The sequence below is a fragment of the Cebus imitator genome, unplaced genomic scaffold (assembly GCF_001604975.1).
Source record: "Cebus imitator isolate Cc_AM_T3 unplaced genomic scaffold, Cebus_imitator-1.0 Scaffold2, whole genome shotgun sequence".
In the NCBI taxonomy this organism is placed as follows: Eukaryota; Metazoa; Chordata; class Mammalia; order Primates; family Cebidae; genus Cebus; species Cebus imitator.
Genome location: NW_016107317.1, coordinates 16,514,378 through 16,537,237, shown reverse-complemented (window position 1 = coordinate 16,537,237; position 22,860 = coordinate 16,514,378). Strand labels below are relative to the sequence as shown.

Genomic DNA, 22,860 nt, shown 5'->3' with positions numbered 1-22,860 from the left:
AGTGAAAATGGAATAAAAGTTACTCCAGCACCTAGTTCCAGTGGCTTAGGTATTGTTATTTAATGTCTTTGCATAAAAATTTGAATAATAAACTTATTGAAATGCATTCTATGATAATCATTTTCTATCATGTAATTGGTACCAGTCTGATAAAAAGGGATAATTTTTTTTGTGATATATCAAAAAATTTAGGCTTTGATTCAGTGAAATTTGGTCAAAAGGGATTTGAAAGAAATGGATCTGGTTGGAATGAGCAGAGCAGCAGTGGGTCTGATGTCAGTGGCTCAGGTGCTTTAGTCCTGGACTCTGCTCTGGTGAAATCTAAAATGATTTCAACCTTTCATCCATTATTTTATTAACATTTTATTTCTTCACCAGTGGGGAAGTCCTGGTTATTTGAATTTGGACTTGGAGAAATGAAGGTTGGAGCTGAATTTGACTTTAGAGACTCTGGTTTAAATCAATCTGGTGACAATGGCAACAGTAGTAAAAATTTTGATGGAAATGGAGTGGGTAGTTCTAGAGGCTATAGTTTGAGGTGCTGATAGTTACCTTCTGTGCTTGGAACAATTCTGAATCATGGTATGCATTGAAAGTAATTCTAGTGACCATATTTTGTATTCAACAGGTGGCTCAAGTGCAAAAAATGGGTTTGAATATTCTGGTGGTATCTCTGAAGATTCAGGAGTCATATTGGGGTCATCTGATCAACATGGGTTTAAAGTCAGTAGAACTGGTGGGAATAGAAAGAGAAGCAGTGAACCTTCTAAGGCTGGAAGCTTGAGTCCTGGATCTGATGTCAGTGACTCAGGTATCCTAACCTGGACTCTATTTCTAAGAAATTCCAATTAATTTCTTTCTTCTTTATTTCTTTTATTTACATTTTGATTTTCCATTAGGAGGAAACACTTGGTCTTCTGGTTCTGGAAGTGGTGGAGAAAGTAAGAGTACAGATGGACTTGGTGTTAGTGCTTCTGGACTAAATGGTGAAACTGGCCTTAGTGGTACAGGTACCTGTGATAACGGAAATAATGTTACTGGGTCTTGTTCCTATGGCATAGGCATTGAGATTTCTGATGATCAGAAAATCAGAATTCTAAGATACATCTTAAAATAACAGTAAAAATTGAAATCATTATTAATAGCAATCATATAAAATGCAGGTCTACATTTTAAAATGTTGAAATATGTTTAGATATGATCAGGCAAATGATTAACATTTGTTGGCATAAGATGTGGAACTGGTTTCATGGCTGTGAATATATCAATGTGGAATTCTTTTAGTTGCCTTTATGCAAAATTGATTTGGAGTCAGTTGAAGAGATAGTTAAACTAGCAGCTGAACTATTGAGCTCAAACTTTGTATCCTGTATCTGGACTTGGTGACTTTAGTTTTCTTTGCGAGCCTATTGCTGAGAAGAGTAAGGCTTGCATCCATTTTTGAAATCCTCATAAAATTTAATATCTCCACTTAATGAAAACAATTGATTGCATAGTCTTGGAATTTGTAGTACACATTGTTAAAATAATATGTATTATTGATGCAGAAATTGTTTTGATGCTGTTATCAGGGCTGGAAAATCTTGGGAACCACTAGAATAGATGACAATAGAACTGGGGGCAGTGGCTCACTTCCCGTCAAATGGAAGTTGTGGAAAGTATTCAGGATTCATCTTTAGAATTCAACTTTAGGATTAATATCTTTTTTCTAAACAAGTTATATATAATTATCAAGAGATATAGTGTAATGTAGTAACAGTCGACCAGACACAGGATTGACTATCAATTAATTTGTTCCAAGAAAGGCCTGGTCATACAGAAATAATAATTTTACTTTTGGTTGTTCTTAATGTTTGGACATCAATTTTGAAGTCAACTCTTCCATGGAACTGAGAAATTTGAAGTCGTTCATTATTTATTGGCACTGATTTTGTTTAATCACAGTTGGTACAAATGATTTAAAAGACACCTAATTTCTGATCTCTAGACAGGCTGCCATCAGCTCAGGTATTCAAATTAGGTTTTCTTCCTGAGAAATGTATTCAGAATAATTATGTCTAATGTTTCCAGTGTGGAGTGGTTGCTAATTTGAGGAATATATATATATATATATTTTTTGCTATTTGGATGTCAGATTTTAACTGCTTTGATTTTTCCACGTGAGATAGACTTTACTAAGTAGTGTTACTTTTGGTAGTGTATATAATGGCAGTCAATCTAGTGGCTTTGCAATGAGAAGTCTGAATCTCTTGACATTAATGAAGGTGTCAGTTCATTTAGATTAGTGGTTTTCATATTACTAGTTTCTGAGTGCAGAATCTTTTGTTCAGTTGACCTCTTCAAATAGTTCCTAGGTTTCCTAAAACTAAAGCAATTCAGAATGAGAAAGTTTGGTTGACAGTGGGATAGGAGACCTAGAGCCCTGTCTACTGAACCTTGTTCTTTTACCTTTGACAAGTTTTAAGACAAATGACCTAGAAAACAAAAATTGATTTGCTGTAGTTAATTTAGAGGCAAGGCATTTAATTTTCTTACCCTAGCAGGGTTTTGAGTTGATTTTTTTTTTCTTCTACAGCTTTACATAGTCTTAGTCTGCTAGTATTAGCATTACTGGTCTAGGATCTATGGTCTACCCATTAGATTTTCTTTAAAAATTACTTTACCAAGTAAAATCATACACATAAAATAGCCTAATCCTTTTGTATTAAAATAGGTGTCACCAGTTCATCTGAATACAGTACGTCTGAACCACTCAATACTCCAGGTAATTTGATTTATGCTTTTGGGTATTTAAAAAGATACACATACACACACATACACATGTGCTTAAAATGTTGTGATGTTCTGCTGATTATTGATTTACTAGGACTTGATATTATTGTTTCTCATATTGAGCTCTTAAGTGCTGCTTCTCTTTGGATACTAAAGTTTAGATGATCAACTAAGTATTTGAAATAATTTTATGAATAAGAGAGATTAAATCACATTTTAAGGGAATTTGAATAAAATATATTACAACTCTTTTACTATTTTAGACATACATTTTTAAAATTCCTTCATAAATAAATTAGGAGTTCAAACTGTCTCCACTCTTGAGTGGAAAGACAACTTGTAGTAAAGAGAAGTCTGAGTAAAGACAACTTGTAGTAAAGAGAAGAAGCTTCAAGATAGATAAAGAGCATTTTGAAAAAGATTTTATAATTCTATCAAAATATCCACTTTGTTATTGTTGTTGTTGCTTACTTTTAGGCCTTACCCTAAGATTGAATATAAATTTACTTGGTTACATAAAGGGTCATTAGACATAAACAATAATAATAAATGTAGTTTTAAAGTATGCAGATTTTTCCCTGTAAGTGGGAGAAATACATTTTCCTCATATACAGATAATAAAATTTTTAGTATTAGATAATAGACTGATTGACTAAAATGTACGTTGATCTTATTTGTGCCATGGCTTCTGATAAAAATGAGAATGCAATGTTTTATTTCCAAAGTGAAAAAATATTTCTGTAAGGGGGGAAGCACAAATTAGTAATTGTACAGGATCCCAAATGCATAAGCTCTTAATGATTCATGAACATACTGAAAAAATATGAACTTCAGAGATAATAATGTATGTGACTTTGGCAAGTCCCAGTTCTCACAAAGTTATATATGTTATATAATATACAGAATAAAAAATTCATTGATGGTCTTCTATACCAACTTTTAAGTTCCCATGTAGAAGTTTCAATATCTTATATATTTAGAATGAATATATATCTTAAAATTGAAATAATCTATGCATTGCGTTGAATAGAAAAAGGATCCCATATTCCAGAAGCAACTCCAAAATACTCAGAAACAAGTGCAATTATTGGTAAGTAAAATGGTTGTGATATTCATCCATATATTTATGCACAAGCCAGTACCTAATGAGGTCATAGAATCAAATTCACAAGATCTGAAACTAGTTTTATTTATTTATTAACAAGGTCTAACTTTGCCATTCAGGCTGGAGTGCAATGGTGAAATCATAGCTCACTATAACCTCTGACTCCTGGTCTCAAGCAATCGCCCTGCCTTAGCCTCCTGAGTAGCTGAGACTACATGAAGGCACCACCATGAGTGGATATTTCTTTTTCTTGGTAGAAGTGGAGTCTTGCTATGTTGCCTATTCAGGTCTTGAACTCCTGGCCTCAAATGATCCTCCCAACTCAGCTTTCCAAAATGCTGAAATGATGGGCATGAGCCACTGTGCCCAGCCTGAAACTAGTTTGAAAAATGTCCCCGTCATCTGTCTGTTTAATCACTGTATGTTTGAGTGACATCACATTTGTACCATTTTTTCCTCCAAAAATCATGTATACGCACATACACGCACACACGCATGCATCCATACACACACATATATATATATTTATATAGAGAGACAAATGATATAATTCTTTACCTTCATTCACTATAAATGGGACCTCATTCAGACTTAGAAAAACCTCTCTAAAAAAAGCAAAGCAAGAAAGCATACAAACCACCACTTCCCTCCATGTATTCCTTCCCGTATTAGAGACAAGTTTTGTTTTCCTATGGGAGACAACATATTTTTAGTCTTGCTTTGTTTTAGCCAGAATGGCCAACTTAGAGTACTCTAAAGAAGTGCTCATGTACTAGTTGTAGTGAATCTTTGCAGTGATGAAAGAAAGCAAACACTGATTTATGTGGTGACTATGAGAGTGGAACCTTTCAGTGATTTTATATGATTTTATTTCTCTTAGGACAAAAACACTTTAAAACAGATCTTAAAAAAAAAAACCATCTAGAAGATATGCTAATTGTTCTAAATAATTATGTACCTGTTTCTCTGAATATTTTGTAGGTGAAGCGTCTACCTGGAGCAAAGGAGCATATAAATCTTTCAATGGCCGAATCTTTTCCTTTGAATCTTCATGCCCGTACACTTTCTGTCGTCACTGTGTTGAATCTGGAGGAGATTTCAATATTGAGATCAAACGAAACAATGATAGTGAGATTGAAAAAATAACAGTTCTCATTGACAATAATGACATCTCTATTTTTGGTGACACTATTTTAGTTCATGGAGAAAGGTAAATACCGTAATGTTTTGGGTAAATGATATAAAATTATTTTAAGTAACCTGAGCAAAAAAAGAAAAAGGAAAAGAAAAAGATAAAAAGGGAGATGGTACTTACTTCTGATTTTGATGCTCATAATGATATTTATAATTGATTATTAGCCAAGAGTTTGATAAATGCGTAAGACTTTGACATATTTGGGATTTTAAGACATTATATTTATTCCTATAACAAGATGGAAAAACAAATTTGTTTGACTATACTGAGTATCTAGATTACGGGAAAAATGTGTATTCAACAAAATTGAATATTTTTGTTGAATATTTCAGGATATTTCACTTGTCATTTGCAAGTTTAACACCAATATAAATTTGAGATTTTATAAATTAGAAATTGAAGAGAGTAAAACTTGTAGTGCTTGATTTTTAGGGGGAACAATTCGGATTTGGAAGGGATGGCATATTTGAATACTTTCCAGGATAAGAAAATGAGGCATGATATTCTACTTGTGAACATTTCAAGTTATTTGGTCATTTTTTTTTGATACTGAACCAGTGTCATCTGTTAATTTTTCTAAAGCCCCAAGGATCTATTAGTTGTTTTTTAGAAGTTCATCTGATATTCAGAAAAGACACTGTTTCTCCTTTTTTGAATTGATAAGAAAACTTTAATATTTACCAGCAAGAATTATATCTATAAGATATTAAATTGTTGTGTGACATGAATTATCAAAAAACATATAATAGTATGATTCTTACCTTTTTACCTATACTTGTATTTTATACTTTTCAGTGTACAGATACCATATAACAATAAGTTGATTCACATTAAAAAATTTGGAGAATATAATGTTCTGAATAGCCGTAGAGGAATCCTGACTTTAATGTGGGACAAAAATAACAAACTCTCAGTAAGTCTATCTATGATTTTCTTGTAATCCTGTGTTTTTTGTCCTTTTGTTAAGTTATAAAAACAATACATTATAAGGGAGGTAAGAGCTAAGGTTTATTGAGAAATCTCTACGTATTCATCACTATACTAAGAATTATCTCATTTAATATTCAAAAATATATTAAAGTACATTCTATTACTAATCATATTTTAGAGATGATGAAGCTCAGAAAATACAGAGTAAGAAAACTTATTAGGTTGGTGCAAAAGTAATTGTGGTTTTGACCATTACTTTTAGATGGCAAATACTGCAATTACTTTTGCACCAAATAATCTTTTTGAAGACACATCGTAAATGGTAGAGTCAGGACCTATTTCAAATTACAGAGCCAGGTCCCTAAGAAAAAGACCTTTAAAACCCCTAAGTAACTGGCCTATATGTAATTGAATTTGAGGAAGCACAGCCTTTTGGTTTGAGTTCATTTTAAGATATGTTTAATATTTCATGAACATATACATGTAATTTTTTTTAAAGCTAACTCTTCACAAGCAGTATCCAACTTGTGGTCTTTGTGGTAACTTCAACAGCACTCCAGGTAAGATTCCAATGTATCATGTTTAAGAACTTGCTTTCTAAAATAAAATTAAAAACAAAAATAAAAATAATCATGTGCCTTTTATAAAGAATGAGAACTTGTTAAAATAAAAAAATTTACATTGCCAAGTCTATATGTAGCTTGAAAATAATGCACACATAAAAAGAATAACTTAAATAAATAATTATTTCTTTTTAAGGACAAGATATTAATGAGCACATTGCCAATAGTAAAATTCCTGGTGATTGTCCCAGTGCTGTTGGTAAAAGCTATGAAGTTTGTGAAGATGGAATACAGGCAAGAAACTTATATTTCCTTGTGTGGCAAATTCTAGCAATAGTTCCCATTGTTTACATTTAGGGTACACAACACATATACATGTTTGTCTGGCATGCGTTTGGCATCTTTTAATTTTTTGATAGTAGCCATTCTAACACGTATGAGGTGATAGCTCTTGGTGGTTTTGATCTGCATTTCCCGGATGGTTAATGATCCTGAGCACCTTTCATATTCCTATTGGACATTTGTGCGTCTTCTTTTGAAAAATGTGTGTTTCAGTGTTTTGCCCATTTTTTAATTGGGTTCTTTCTTTTTCCACTTTTGAGTTTTATATGTTCTTTATAAATTTTGGATATTATCCCCCAATCAGATTAAGATACATGGTTTGCAATTTTCCCCCAATTTTCAGGCTACCCTTTAATTTTGTTAATCATTTCATTGCTATGCAGAAGTACTGTTTGATGCAGTCCCGTTTGTTTATTTTTGCTTTTGTGGCCTGAGCTTTTGGTGTGATATCCAAAACATCACTGCCAAGGCCAATGTCCATGACCTTTTCCTCTATATTCCTTTTGACATTTTATATTTTCTGGTCTTAAATTTAGGTCTTTGATTAATTTTGAATTGATTTTTGTGTATGGTATGATATACGTCTTTAATTTTATTCTTTTGCATATGGAAAGCCAGTTTTTCCAGCACCATTTAGTAAAGAACACATCCATTCTGCCATTGTGTCTTCTTGGTGTCTTTCTAAAAAATAATTGACAGTGTATGTTTGGATTTATTTCTGGGCTCTCTACTCTGTTCACTGGTCTATGTGTCTGTATTTATGCCATTATTATGCTGTTCTTATTACCCTGGCCTTGTAGCCCTTGGTTCCAATTTAAGCTTTTGGTTTCATATTCTTCTGAGCACTTGTATTTTCTTCTTTGAATTCTGCAACTACTTCCTCTCCAATGTTCCTATATTTTTCAGCTTTAGTCTAGCGGTACAGGCCAAAATAACCCCCCCCAAACACTATGATATTTACCATATATTAATGTAATGATTACAATTTCCTTTGCACAATGTTTTAGTTTGTCTGTATGTAAACTGACATGCTTCACCTTTCCACTATCATCTCTTAATGGATACTGACTTGATTCCTTTCTTACAGTTTGAAATCCATGTACTATGTCCCACTCCCTTACTTTTGCCCCAGACGTCCAGTCTGAATGGTCATTCCTCATATCTTTGGCTTTCTTTTTGAGGAAGTTATGAATAATGTTTTTGACAACAGCATTTACAAATAGTTTTCTTTTACTCTGTGAATTTTCTGCAGTTATGTAATTCTATTATGTTGATTTTGATAGACTGCATCCATTTGGCGATTTAATGAATGTTCACTCATTCCTATTTCAATTAGAATAGAATTCTCAAGATCAAGAGATATGTGGATAGTATTGATAAAATATATATTACTGAAAGAGGGTGTTGCAATCATAGCCATCCTGTCATCTTCAAGCAAAGCAAATTACACCATGGCATTACACAAGATCATCTGTCATCTTCATTGTGAAATCTTCCTTGATCTTTGCAGTTGGAATTGGTTTCTCTTTCTTTTGTTACTTTATGGCTCTCATTGGTACTGATAATGAGATACCATCTATAAAAATTGCCCAAGTTTTTCTCATGTGTTCCGTGTAAAATTAGGAGTCCCATGATAACAAAGATTATGTATTGTAGTAGTTGCATAATATGTTGAAAACATTCCTTGTTGCTCAAAAACATTAGTTACATGATTACATAAATTTATCTTCAAAACAATGCATATTTATTAAGGACCAACTTATGTACAAGATAGTGTGTTAAGCCCAGAGCATAAAAAGCCATATTTCTTGCTCTAGAGAAATCTGTAATCTAGTGAAAAAATGTACAAAAATAATAGATGAAAAAGTAATATTTGAAGATTTTTATTTCACTTAATTTTATACCTCATTGGAGAATGTTATCAACCTGTCTCCAGCCTACTTGATACAAATTGTACATTTGTTCAACAGTATATTTTGTTTCTCTAAAACAAATCGTTAAAATAGAAAACAGCTGTATGGTGGTCGAATTATGTTTAAATTTGAACTTTTTTTCATTCAATAATATATCTCTCTACTTCTTTTACTGAAACAGAACAAATATGTTGTTTCCAGAGAAAATACACATGACTCTGACTAAGAAAGGACAGAGTCAATTTATTTTATGGTCATCTATTTGATCATAAAATATAAGCAGGTTAACAGTTAAAACGACAATATCCCTTCTTTCTATTATGGTATTTCACCAGGTACCATCCCAATCTTAGGCATTTATCAATCTCTCTTCTTCTCAACCATTCCATTTTCTCTAGTTCTAAAATTCATGTCACCTTTGAAGACAGTTTGGGTAAGTTTAAGCACAATAATTTTTGAAGTCATTACATAGCAATCCAGGATGCCAAGTATCCAGAAGTATTCTTTTAGGAATCACTTTACCAGATATAATACTTCAAACGCCTCTATTTCAACCAATGCCATTATACAACAATCCAAAATGCCAGGAATCCAATAGTATTCATTTAGGAGTCATTTTACCAAATGTAATACTTCAAAAAGCTCTGTTTCAAACAACATCCAAGAACTCTCTTTGTCAAAGCTATAGGATATGATGCAAAAAGAAGCAAAAAAAAAAAAAAAAGCTCTTCTGTAATTATCCTTTAAAAAATTCACTTTATTGTCCATTTTTCTTATTTTTATTGCCTATTTTAATAAAATATGCTTTATTTTGTAGTATTGTAACAAAATTATTGGAACCTACTTTGAGAAATGTGGAAAGGTTGTTGCTCTCTCCAATGACTACAAAATGATCTGCATTGATGAATACTGTCGAACTACAGACAAAACATCCACATGTGACACGTATTCAGAACTGTCCCGCCTCTGTGCCTCAGATGGTCCTGGCATCTTTGAATCCTGGAGAAGCGATTCTGATGTGGCTTGTGGTAGGTTTTTACCTTCATTGTAGGCTACATCTCTGTAAGTTTCTATAGTACTTTAAAGTTAAGCTGTATTGCAAAGAAATCTCAAATGATTCTAAGTCCTGGAAGGGGATCTTAGAGGGGTGAAGTTTTGTTTTTTTTTTTGCGACAGAGTCTTGGCTCTGTTGCCAGGCGCCAGGCTGGAGTGCAGTGGCCCGATCTTGGCTCACTGCAACTTCCGCCTCCTGGGTTCAAGCAATTCTCCTGCCTCAGCCTCCTGAGTAGCTGGTACTACAGTTGCATGCCACACACCCAGCTAATTTTTGTGTTTTTTAGTAGGGACAAGGTTTCACCATGTTGGCCAGGATGGTCTCAATCTCTTGACCTCATGATCCGTGTGCCTTGGCCTCCCAAAGTGCTGAGATTACAGGCGTGAGCCATCGCGCCCGGCCAAGAGGTTGAAGTCTTGTTTGTCACATGTACTTATGAGGAAAAGTTCGTTTAGGTGGCATGACTCACTTCAAGTTCCAGTTCTTTGTGTTAAGATCTTAATTTAAAACATTGTACTCATTACAATCAGTAAAAATCATGGAAGACCACGGGTAAATTCTGTAAAAAATAACTAGTTGATCAAATGTATACTGACTAGTACCATCATTTTCTTTCAAAAAGATTAATAAAACCTAAATATGAGTTTCATACAAATATACTTTACACATATGCTTAAGTCAATCCTCATAATACAAGTAGAATATAAATGAAATTGTAGACAACATATATTTCCTCCAAATTAAATACTGTATCATAAAATAATACACAAAATTTGACATAATTTAGTTGTATTGAGTATCTTTAAAGACTGACTTCTACCTTGTAAATCAGATTGAAAGAATTCCATTTGAAAAGCTCCTCCTGGCCGGGTGCGGGGGCCCACGCCTGTAATCCCAGCACTTTGGGAGGCCAAGGCGGGTGGATCACGAGGTCAAGAGATCGAGACCATCCTGGCCAACATGGTGAAACCCCGTCTCTACTGAAAATACAAAAAAATTAGCTGGGCATGGTGGTGCACGCCTGTAGTCCCAGCTATCCAGGAGGCTGAGGCAGGAGAATTGCTTGAACCCGGGAGGCGGAGGTTGCAGTGAGCCGAGGTCACGCCACTGCACTCCAGCCTGGCACCTGGTGATGGAGTGAGACTCTAAAAAAAAAAAAAAAAAAAAAGAAAAAAGAAAAGCTCCTCCTTAGAAGACTGTGTATTCATTATACTTAGTTTCTTCTAATATCCATGTATACATATTTCTCTATTTCTCCAGAAACACAAAGATGTCCAGAACAGCATATCTACAAAGAATGTGGACTCTCCAATCCTGCAACTTGTTCCAATGTGGCTCCTTTTCAAGACAGTGAATGTGTGAGCGGCTGCACCTGCCCAGAAGGTAGTATACCTATGAGAGTATTTACACTAAAACAGAACAAAAGCGAAAACAAAGTGGGACTCAAATCATGTCAGAGTGATGTCTTATTTGTAGCACAACATTCCAACAATTTAACTATTTCTAATCCATCCTCATAGCAAACTGCAGAGGAGGGTTAGAGAAAATTTTAATGCTAATGCATATTTCCATATCTATAGTACCTGAGGGCTCCTGTAGTCCACAGAATATGCTTTAGTCCCACATTGACTGCAGTAGGGCTGTGCACCGTGTAGCAGTAACTCAGACTCAGAAAATTGTTTTCTATCCTCTTACCAGTTCTCAAAGAGTAATTGCTTTAATAAGAAGTTACCATTTTCAGTGCATGTTACCCTTGAAAGAACTATCTCAAGAGTGATTTCACAAAGCACTGCTGGACAACTTACTGATGTTTTAAGAGTTTTGAGGTTAACTTTATACAATGTGTTGTAGATTATCTGTTGGATGACATTAGAGAGAAAGGAAAATGTGTATTAAAAGCTGAATGTCCCTGTGAATCCAACGGAAAAGTGTATCAGGCAGGAGAAGTCCGAGAAGGTCCTTGTGGTTCTCAGTGGTATGTGTGTGCTTTTTGTTCATGTATTATGGATGGTGAAATAATACCAATATTTTTATCTAATTTGAAAAAATTCCTGAATGCCCCCTTAAAATAAACTTTTAAGAAATGAAAAGCAATCCCACTGCATTTTCTGTGTTGTTGATGTTTTGTTTTTAGAAAGGCACAGTGTGTTCTTTTTTATTATTAACTACATGATCTTTCTATGTACCTTTAAAAGATCATGTTCACTAACAGGAACAGTGTTTTAAATAGTAAATCACTTGGTAGTTGCAAATATAGAGCAAAATACAGAATAAGATTTTGGTTATAATAATAAAATAATAATCTCATTATGCCAATAATATTTAACAAAACGTACAGTTAGAGCTGAATACTTTTCAAATAATTTTTATATGTGGCTAGATGGTAAAGATAAATAATATTCAGCAGTAAATTTTAATGTACCAAAGTTATTGTAGACTATTTCATGATTAAGAGAATACTCAGCTTGAGTCTGCCTTCTGAGTTCTGTAACAATGAAATGATCATTGAGATTTCCCCATTCTTCATTATGGCTTTTCTCTGAAGCTCTAAATTTCTGCAATACTACAAAATACTTTTCTAGAAATGTATTGTGTCTTCATGGGAACATAATTTGGCTCAATAAAAAACCTATTTTCTCTATAAATGGAAAACGTTTTATTTTGGTTATAATAATATTAATTTAAATTATAGTTGTATTAATAAAGTTTAATTTGTATTAAGAATTAGAAATAACAGTAATTATAATTTATTGAATGTGTATAACAGTACTGCTCAAGAGAAATATAATGTGGGCTGCAAAAACGATCTACATATATCATTCAACATTTTTTACTTGACACATTTTTAAAATATAAGAAACACGTGAAATTAGTTTTAGTCATGTATTTAATATAATGCAATATATTTAGAATGCTATCATTTGAACATAAAGTTAATATGAAATCAAGTTAATGAGAGATTTTACGATTTTTTTTCTTATAAATCTTCAAAATCTGTGTGTATTTTACATTTATAGTGGATCTCAATTTAGACGAGATGCATTTCAAAAGCTCACTCTAATGTCTTTGTACCGTATTGTGTGGTACATGTCTACAATGTGGCTCGTAGCAGGTATTTTAATATTGATAATGACCTGTGCTCTATTTAAACAAATCTCTGAAATCCAGCTTATGAGTTTTATATGCTTAATTCATGAGAAGTTATTATTTAATCAAGGCTTCTGAAACATCAGGATACTACCATCAATGAGACACTTTAACGGTGCTGAGATGTTGGGTGGGAAATAAAGATGGTCTAATAAAGCTTAACCAAATGTCTTAACTTGTTATGAACTTTTAGTGTGATATTTTATTTTCACCACAGAGAAAACACAACTGATAACCCTTAATATAATTGTTACATTTTAACAGCACATGCCAAGATGCAAAGTGGTCTTGCACTGAAGCATTATGCCCTGGAAGATGTAAGGTGGAAGGAAGTTCCTTTACCACCTTTGATGGTGTTAAGTACAACCATCCTGGAAACTGCCACTTCCTGGCCATTCACGTATGTAATAGCCTGCAATATTTGAGGAAACTGATATACAAAAAAACTATTTCTCAACCAATTTAAAACACAGTCTTCACCTTGAATTACTATTTAAAGAAATAGGCTGGGCGCAGTGGCTCAGGCCTGTAATCCCAGCACTTTGGGAGGCTGAGGCCGGCGGATCACGAGGTCAGGAGGTCAAGACCACCCCGGCCAACATGGTGAAACCCCTTCTCTACTAAAAATACAAAAAAATTAGCTAGGTTTGGTGGTGCATGTCGTAATCCCAGCTACTTGGGAGGCTGAGGGAGGAGAATCACTTCAACCACGGAGTCGGAGGTTGCAGTGATCCGAGAATGCGCAGCTGCACTCCAGCCTGGTGACAGAGGGAGACTCCATCTCAAAAAAAAGAAATAAAAAAATGAACAATCTTTCAATTACTGGTTATGTATTTCAGTATGTTTTCTATCACATATTGGCACTGATGGCATTACCTGCGGGTATTAAATTAATATTACCTGTCCTCCTTGGAAATTCCTTGCAAAAAAACACAACAAATAATCGCTCATAATCATCTAAATACACTGGGAAATTATTTCATTCTCCTACTTTCCTTTGTGTGTGTTCACTACTGCTTCATATAAAACAGTCTTTTACATTCCATGAAGGATCTTCCTCTTTCATTATTATTCTCTTAAATTTATTGTTAGTTTTTATAGCACAATAGTACCACTATGATAGAGGCTATTCTTACATTTAAATTCTTTTCAGTACTAAAATTTGAATTTGAATTTTAATAAAGAGTGATTCCATTTTGTAGTCTGTGCTACAAAGGATTAGCAATCTAGTCTACCTGAGAATTAGTGATCGTATATAATCTTTCTGGTAAGAAATGAAGATTAACAGAATTTATGAATCCTGAAGTGAAAAATGTGGATTAATGTCCTCTAAGCTGCAAAATGTAGTCGCTGCTACTAAAAGTCACTCTTCCAAAATAAAGCTTCCTGATTGCCTACCAACATAATCTGCTTCTCCTTCTTCTTCTTTTTTCTTTCTTTTTTTTTTTTTTTTTTTTTTTTTTTTTTTTTTTNTGAGATGCACTTTCACTGTTTTCTCCCAGGCTGGAGTGCAATAGCGTGATCTCGGCTCACTGCAACCTCTGCCTCACAGGTTCAAGGGATTCTTCTGCCTCAGCCTCCTGAATAGCTGTGATTACAGGTGCCCATCACCACACCCAGCTAAGTTTTATGATTTTAGTAGAGACTGAGTTTCACTATGTTGGCCAGGCTGGTCTTGAACTTCTGACCTCAGGTGATCTGTCCACCTCTGCCTCCCAAAATGCCTGGATTACAGGCATGAGCCACCACGCCCAGCCTGCCTTTCTTTCTTTTTATGCTCCTGTAAATCCAATAGGATACAGGATGGGGAACGTAAAAGGGAAAAATGACAAAGCATAGGGAACATTTGCTTCTTGTAGATTACGGATTTCCAGACATTGAAATGAGAACTGGAAGTGCATGTTTGATTTAATTTATATTAGTTTTACAGATTAAATACCTCTCACATAAGATTTAAAAGGACATGTGAACCGTCCAGAGAAGCAGTAAACTATGTTACTGCTAATTCCTAAGAATCCTTATGTGGCAGCACATTTCCTTTGGGGAGACAAAAAGTAAAGATAAAAATAAAAAATGAAGACTATGAAAATCCATCAATGGTAGACTACATGGATATAGTTTATGCAAGATACTTGGACCATCTATAAAGCTCTTGGCCAGTCCTGATGCTGTACCATGGGCCAAACTAGGTTTCTATTCTCAGAGCACTCGGATTGTAGTAGGAATTGTACATATTTAAAATTCAAATGTGCATTGTGAATGAATTGCATAGTAATAGCATACCATAAATAGCATTAAATGACATTCTAATAAACATTTTAATGAAATGCATTTTTTACAGAATGAAGATTGGTCTATTAGTGTTGAGCTCCGTCCATGCCCAAGTGGTCAGACAGGAACGTGCTTAAATAGTGTTACACTTCTCTTGAATTCTGTAAGTAATCAGCTTCCTAAGGTTTATACAGAGTCAAATCATATCATTTATTTTACAAATTCAGGATTTTTGAGGTTGAAGAAGAGAAGCTTAACTATGTACACTAAAAGCTTAAGTAAAATTGCATAGAGAATTGATAAAGTCTCTGGAGGAGCTGGCTAGTTGCAAAGTTTCTGAAGTATATCAAAATTACCATAGATACACAATTAATATCTTCATTATAGATCAAATTTATGTGTTCATTAAACTTTGCAGACCATTTATGAAGGAAGGCAATGGCATTTGTTTAGAGTTTTATTTATTTGAAATTGACATTATGAGGGAAATAGACTTAAATGGGAAGGGAGAACAACTAGTTTAGACTTTGGCCTTTACAAGCTGTTTAACCTTTGGATACCCAAGTTACCATCCTGGGTTTCCATGTCTGCATTCACACATTGGGGATGAAGATTTCTTTACAGTCTGCTACACAGAGTTGGTGTGAGAAACAATGAAGCAAAATGTGCCTTAAAAATGCTTTAAAAATTTCTATATTTTAGATATTCATAAATTAATCCAATAGCATTAAACATCTTATGACATAAAATTGGGGTTCCTATATTAAAATTAATATTGTAAATTAATGTTAACTAACAAAGTGTTTTAAATATTAGTCTGTTCCAGTTGACAAATATATATTCAACAGTGATGGAACAGTCACAAATGACAAGATTAGTAACCAAGGTTATTACTATTCAGGTAAGTTTAATAACAACATTTTAAAATAAGTGTACGATGCAGTCATTTTATGTAATTTTTAAAGATATTATGGTTCTAATTTTTAACAGATATCAAAATATTAAACTATTTTAAGAAAGTAGAAACTATTGAACACATTGTTATTAATGTTCATAATTATTTTAACAGATAAAATACAGATCTTCAATGCATCTTCCTCATACCTTCAAGTAGAAACATACTTTCATGTAAAACTACAAATACAAATTGTTCCTGTGATGCAATTATATGTTTCTATGCCACCCAACCAATTCACAGACACTGTGGGTAAGTTCTCTGGATACAGTTTTATTCCCAAGGCTGAAATATAACCATCATTTATTCTAATTTTCATTGTCTCTTAATTAGTAACACTAAACCAGTAAACCATTTTGACTTAATCTGTCCTTCCACATTGTAGTAAAATAATTCCAACTTGCTTTTCATAATAAAGATGACTTATTACAAAATCTATCCTCCAAAGATTTTAGCAATTTAAATAGTTTAAACATCTTAAATTGACTGTCATTTAAATGAAATTTGATAATATATGCGTTAATGTTTTACTTTGCTAGTGCTACTAAGGCTTTTACCTGTAGTTGAGTAAATGAAAATACTGTAGATATAAATCTTTGGAAAATCACAGTTGATATAAGAGCTACACTATTACCTGTCTTTCTGGGAAATCATATGGTCATTTCTTTCACTGATGTTTTCTGTCTTAGAAATCAGTTCCTAACTACAGCCATGGATGTTGAGCAAAACAAAGATTATGGAAAATTCCACAAAGAGTAATAATTTATAAACAGTAGAAGTTTTTGTAATACACATTTACTTGAGAAGGTAGCTTATTTACACAAAGGAAAAAATGTAACTCAGGTCAGAAGGGTCCAGGTAAAAAAGACATATAGCACTCAGCACGATTCGACTCTCCACACTGAAATTGTGCAAATGTGAGTTGTAAGTTCTTACTTGTAAGCATTCTTTCTGTTGGCTCCTCAAAGAGATAAGGTTACAGTGACAAACAGGAAAAACACAGCATTCATGGCAAATGGTGTTTCAGTGCTCCTGGAATTCAAATGAAAGGGAATTTCAGTGAAATCTGAAATGCCTTGAAATTGTATTTAATGTATAAAGGCTAATCCAGACATATTCTCAGATAGCTTCTACAGGTTTTTACTTGAGCAAAGAACTGAATGTGCAGTGAGGATGTGAATCCAAAGATCCCGATTAGGTGAGATGTGCAACTTTGTTGTGTGCTGTTATACAGGACTCTGTGGTTCCTATAACAACAAAGCAGAGGATGATTTCATGTCAAGTCAGAATATATTGGAGGAGACATCTCAGGCATTTGCCAATTCTTGGGAAATGATGTCCTGTCCTAAAGGAAACCCCTCTTCATGTATCAGTATAGAAAAAGGTAATATTAATTGACTATCAAAATCTATAATTACTTATTTGGTGCTAGGAAGTATGTGCTTATTCTGGTAATAATATCAACACATCAGATAATCCTGGTTTTAGCTAGTGTTTGCTGTACTGTCTGAATTTTAGAGGACACAGCAGAGAAGCAGTCTGGCTGGTTGATGTTAGTTCTACAAAATAAATATTTCACTGGGAGTTCAACTTGGTTGCTTCTTTTTCTATACCTACTCTTTTCCTTCTTACACAATTTGTACTGTAATTATAGAATAACAAGATCCGAAGAGATTTGGGGAATATTTAGCTCTTCAGTTGTTCCCTCCTTTAATTTAGTTGTAAAAATGTTAGTTAAAATACCAAGACTCATTGAAACTGGTGAAACCACTTGATGATAGAGCTATAGCTAGGTTCAGCTGTCCTAACTCTTGCTGTCCAAGCCCCAATATAGACATTAATTAAACTTTACACTGGCATGATTCAGCTTACTTTTATACTTACCAAAAGGCTTTTAAAATATTAGTTCAATTTATTTCTCCCAAAACGCATGAACAGCATGTGAGGGACTATTATCCCCATTAATGTAGATATTGACAATGGAGCACAGAGAGGGTTAAGAAGAATCCTTAGTGAGTAAGGATGACAGCTGAGCAATCCAAGCATTTTGAATCCAAGTCATGCTTTGGTTTTCTCCCTGGTATTGCTGATACTAATAAATGCTTTATTTTGTATTGCTTCTTTCATAAAAAGCGAGTGCAATGGAAGCTAAGTTAAAATGTATTATATTGACATGTTAGTTGTTTCTAAATTGATACAATTTGAAATAGTCTCATCAGATTATAATAAATATTTTAACATTACTAAGGCAATTCCTTTTCAAAGCCTTGTCTACTAATTTTGATTTAAAAGAGCTGGTAGAAGCATTAACATAAACATCATAATACATATTTCAGGGTTTTGATTATCATATTATTTTGGCTTTGGATTTTTGCAGTGAAAACACTTATAATGAGAATATATATCTCATCAGAAACCAAGTCAATTTATGTTAAGCAGACCATATACCACCACTTTGGAGAGATATAGAAATTAATTAAATTTAATTTTCAGTTTTATATTGAACTTAACATAAAATGCAGAAAATTAAACTGTATTCTAATAATCTGTTAGTAATATCTAGATAAAAAGTGGCAATACTGGGTTGCCAATTTGTTAAAGTTTTGGAAATAATTGGTCTCAGTTTCTTTTTAATGGAGACCTTCCAAAAGTCATTAGGTCAAGCACTTGCTACTCAGATGCTATTGTTATGATTTTTATTTTTGTTAATTTAATACTGTGCTAGTTATTTATATGCCAACTGAATATCAATTAAAAAACAAAATTAGTGTATTGGAATTACTGATACTGATTGTGATAATATATGATCTTCAGGAAAACTGATATAATCTTCTGAAGTGGCAGGGATGGTGTGGTCGGGGAGTGTTGTGGTTGGTTTATTTACCAACTCAACACAATTTAGCTATAAATATATATTTTAAAGTTAAAAGGCACCTAAAGATATAATATGGTCCCCTAATTCCATTTTTATGTAGAAACTGCATTTCAGAGAAGCTAAATTGATTTAATCCCAAAAAACAAAGCTAACAAAGACTTTGCCTCTGAGTGTAAGATTTTTTAATTACAGCATGCTAATTTTGCATATAGTGACAAGTTAGATGTATTACAGCAAAACACTTTAAAAATTGTTTTAATAGACAGAACTGTTACAATTTTATGTCTTTTCTTTTAATTAAAGAATTATGGCTGGGTTCGGTGGCTCACACCTTTAATCCCAATACTTTGGGAGGTTGAGGTGGGTGGATCATGAGGTCAGGAGATCAAGACAATCTTGGCTAACGTGGTGAAACCCTGTCTTTACTAAAAATACAAAAATCAGCTGGGCGTGATGGCGCGCACTTGTAGTCCCAGCTACTCCGGAGGCTAAGGCAGAAGAATTGCTTGAACCTGGGAGGCAAAGGTTGCAATGAGCTGAGACAATCTGGGCTACAGAGTGAGACTCCGTCTCAAAAAAAAAAAAAAAAAAAGAGTTATGACATTATTGAAACTAATTTTGAGTGCACTGATTTTCTTCCAGAAAAGTTTGCTGAAAGGCACTGTGGAATTCTTCTCGATTCAAGCGGGCCTTTTGCTTCCTGCCACCCAATTGTGAACCCTAAACCCTATCATGAGGTATGTGAGGCTCTAATATTAACAGCTCTTGTTGAGAAATACTTTGCAGATATTGACAAAAGCATGTAGTTATTAAATATTTTCAAATAACAGCCATTGTCAATAGATTGTATATCCTTACATAGGCATTAGATTCGATTAATTTATTCTTGTGTTAGATAAAAGCGGTGCTGGAAAATAACCCCAAATAAGAAAAATCTTAAATAATTTCCTCTTTTTGCCTTTTCTAAATGTTTTGACAAGCAGGGTAATAATTCATTTACTATTCGAATATTTAAAAATGTCTTTGAAAGTTTCAAAGAAACTTTTTCAGGTAGAATGGTTGGTTAGGAGCTAAATTATAATACTTAGTTTACCTGATCTTTCAAGTAATTTCATAATACAATATAATTTCTTTATTTTCAAGGAATGCAAAAAATATACTTGCACTTGTGAAAACAGTCAAGACTGCCTATGTACAATTTTAGGCAACTATGTGAAAGTGTGTGCTGAGAAGGAAACATACATAGTAGGATGGAGAACTGGCCTATGTGGTAAGCAGCAGAGAAGATTTCAAGAATGACTTCCTTCTCAGTTTCACTATAGTCTTGTGTGTGTGTGTATGTGTGTGTGTGTGTGTGTGTGTGTGTGTTGTGTATGTGTGGTTTAGGCATATGTGTTTACAAATTTTTAACTGGTTCTTTCAAAGATGGGTTTTTTTTGGTTTTATTTTTTTAATATCCTTGTGCAATCTTTACATATTTTAATTCTTGATTTATTGATCTTAATATATTCACATATAAAGCAAAACCAGAATATATATGTTTTTTTATATAAATATACATTTCTGTTCAATTATTGTGTGCTGAAATCTAAATAATGTTCTGACTGATAATGCATTTGTAAATGACATTTTAATATGAATAATTTATGTTGAGAAAAAACAAAAATGAACCAATAAATTAGAAGCTCAACTATCATATTTTTAAAACCTTGCTTTGTTTTTAAAGTATTTATTGCACTGTTTGAATATGACTTCACAAAAACGCTTGATTTACCACAAGAAAAACAAAAAACAAACAGCAAACTTTGTAGAAACACATCTCTTGTAGATCATATGTAACACCTCATTGCCTGAATCCAGTTAATCAATAAGGTCTGTTCATTTCACCTTCCAAATCTCTCTCAGTTATTCACATCTCTCCATCTTTATTGCCACCAACCAGGTTCAAGAAACCACCATTGTTCTTCTCTTAGTAACTGCCATAAGCCTCCTTCGTATTCACTCTTGGCTTCCTTTAATCCGTTTTCTACAGGTAAACCAGGATAATATTTAAAACCAAGCCAAATCGCGCTAAGCTTATCATGTGACACTTCAGTCTAAAACAAGTTAATGATGTCTCATTGCTGTAAGGCTAAATACCAAGCTCCTTAAGGGGACCCTCTAAATTTTAACCACTGAGTCACTTTGTCTCTGGCCATACAGCTTCTATTCTTCTATGTACTCTTTAAAATAATCATTCTCTTTCTGAGTTAGGCTATTCTTCAGACATAGAATCACCTCTCCCTGCGCTGTCTTCCTGCTTTTCATCTACCCACCCTCTTCACTAAGCATAGATCCTCATCTGTACATACTTAGTGCCTCCCCTCTGGTTTCTTCATAGCACGTACCACGACTGTCCTTCCACCGGGAATATACACTACACGAAAGCAATGTATTACCTCTCCTGTTTATGGGCTAATACCAAGCAAAGTGTTTAAACATATAGAAATTCAGCATTGACTGAAAACAAAAAAGAATTTGAAAAACCCAATGAACAAACACTTTTAAAAAATTCATAATCTCTATTATGAATATTTCATGCTAATATCTATAAACATCAAGCTGAAATAAAATTGTTTATTTCCCTGGATATACACATATTCATTCTTTCTTTTGTCTCTGTACCAACAGAACATTCTTGTCCAAGTGGCCTAGTTTTCAAGTACAACGTAAAAGCCTGTAATAGTTCTTGCCGATCATTGTCAGAGAGAGATAGAAGCTGTGATGTAGAAGATGTTCCAGTTGATGGATGCACCTGCCCTGATGAAATGTACCAGAATAATGAAGGAAACTGTGTACTGAAATCTCAGTGTGACTGCTACATAAATGACGAGGTCATGAAACCAGGCAAACTCATCCACATTGATGACAATAAATGGTATGGAGATTACATGTATACTTACTATGACACCGAAATCAAGAGACTGCATTGTTTTCAGAGGAATGGTCTTTTGCCAATATGAAGCCTTTTTAGATCTGCCATACTTTTGATTTTTATTTCTTAATAAAAATCTCTTTTATTCTGGAAGTCTTATTGCATCCTAATGGATATAGATGATTTATCCTACTCTGGTTTTGTTTTAATCACCAGTGGAAAAATATTCTGGCAGCTTCTACTACAGACAATGTGAAATGATTTCTTATTCAGAAGATGCTTTCTAGCTGTCTCAGTAATAATCATTAACAAACACTTATTAAGTGTCTGCAGTGTGCCAGGTCTGGTGTTGAGTGCTGGAGTTGCAGAGCAGGATGAACATTGTCTTCGACTTCAAGTAAGCAGGACACAAACCGTTAGAGGGAGGTTTGTACCCTAGAGCATGATAGCAGAAGGGGCCAGGCACTACCTAAGGAGATTAAGGAAAACTTCTCAGAGAAGACAGGCATATGAATTATGCTAGGGAATGAATCTTTTTCCAGACAAAAATTGAAATGTAGAGGATGATTTCCTGTGGAGTAGACAGAATACTCAGATGTAGAAAATGTCTGGAAAAAAATTCACGCATGTGGGCTGCTTTTATACAGGATTGGGCTAGAAACATTGACAGTGGTCAGATCATAACCAAGAATTTAGACTTAGTTCCTGAAGAATTGAAGAATTTTGACTATTTTGTAATGTCTGAGGAAGCTATGATTTCTACACTTTGGAGCAAAGTAATTTCCTTCCCTCCCTCCCTCCCTCCCTCCCTCCCTCCCTCCCTC

The 22,860-nt window shown here is 33.8% G+C and overlaps 1 protein-coding gene across 1 annotated transcript in view; it reads left to right on the top strand.

Annotated features, from left to right (window-relative positions):
* MUC19 (mucin 19, oligomeric) overlaps positions 1-22,860 on the top strand; it is a 189,411-nt gene that overhangs the window by 37,234 nt on the left and 129,317 nt on the right. The window contains 19 exon segments of the mRNA XM_037738205.1: positions 629-811; positions 900-941; positions 2,714-2,764; positions 3,803-3,862; positions 4,859-5,087; positions 5,868-5,985; positions 6,502-6,562; positions 6,762-6,859; positions 9,638-9,848; positions 11,135-11,257; positions 11,726-11,849; positions 13,286-13,421; positions 15,363-15,455; positions 16,109-16,193; positions 16,362-16,499; positions 17,482-17,631; positions 19,765-19,859; positions 20,266-20,392; positions 21,793-22,039. Of these exon segments, the coding sequence (XP_037594133.1) occupies positions 629-811; positions 900-941; positions 2,714-2,764; positions 3,803-3,862; positions 4,859-5,087; positions 5,868-5,985; positions 6,502-6,562; positions 6,762-6,859; positions 9,638-9,848; positions 11,135-11,257; positions 11,726-11,849; positions 13,286-13,421; positions 15,363-15,455; positions 16,109-16,193; positions 16,362-16,499; positions 17,482-17,631; positions 19,765-19,859; positions 20,266-20,392; positions 21,793-22,039 (2,371 nt within the window).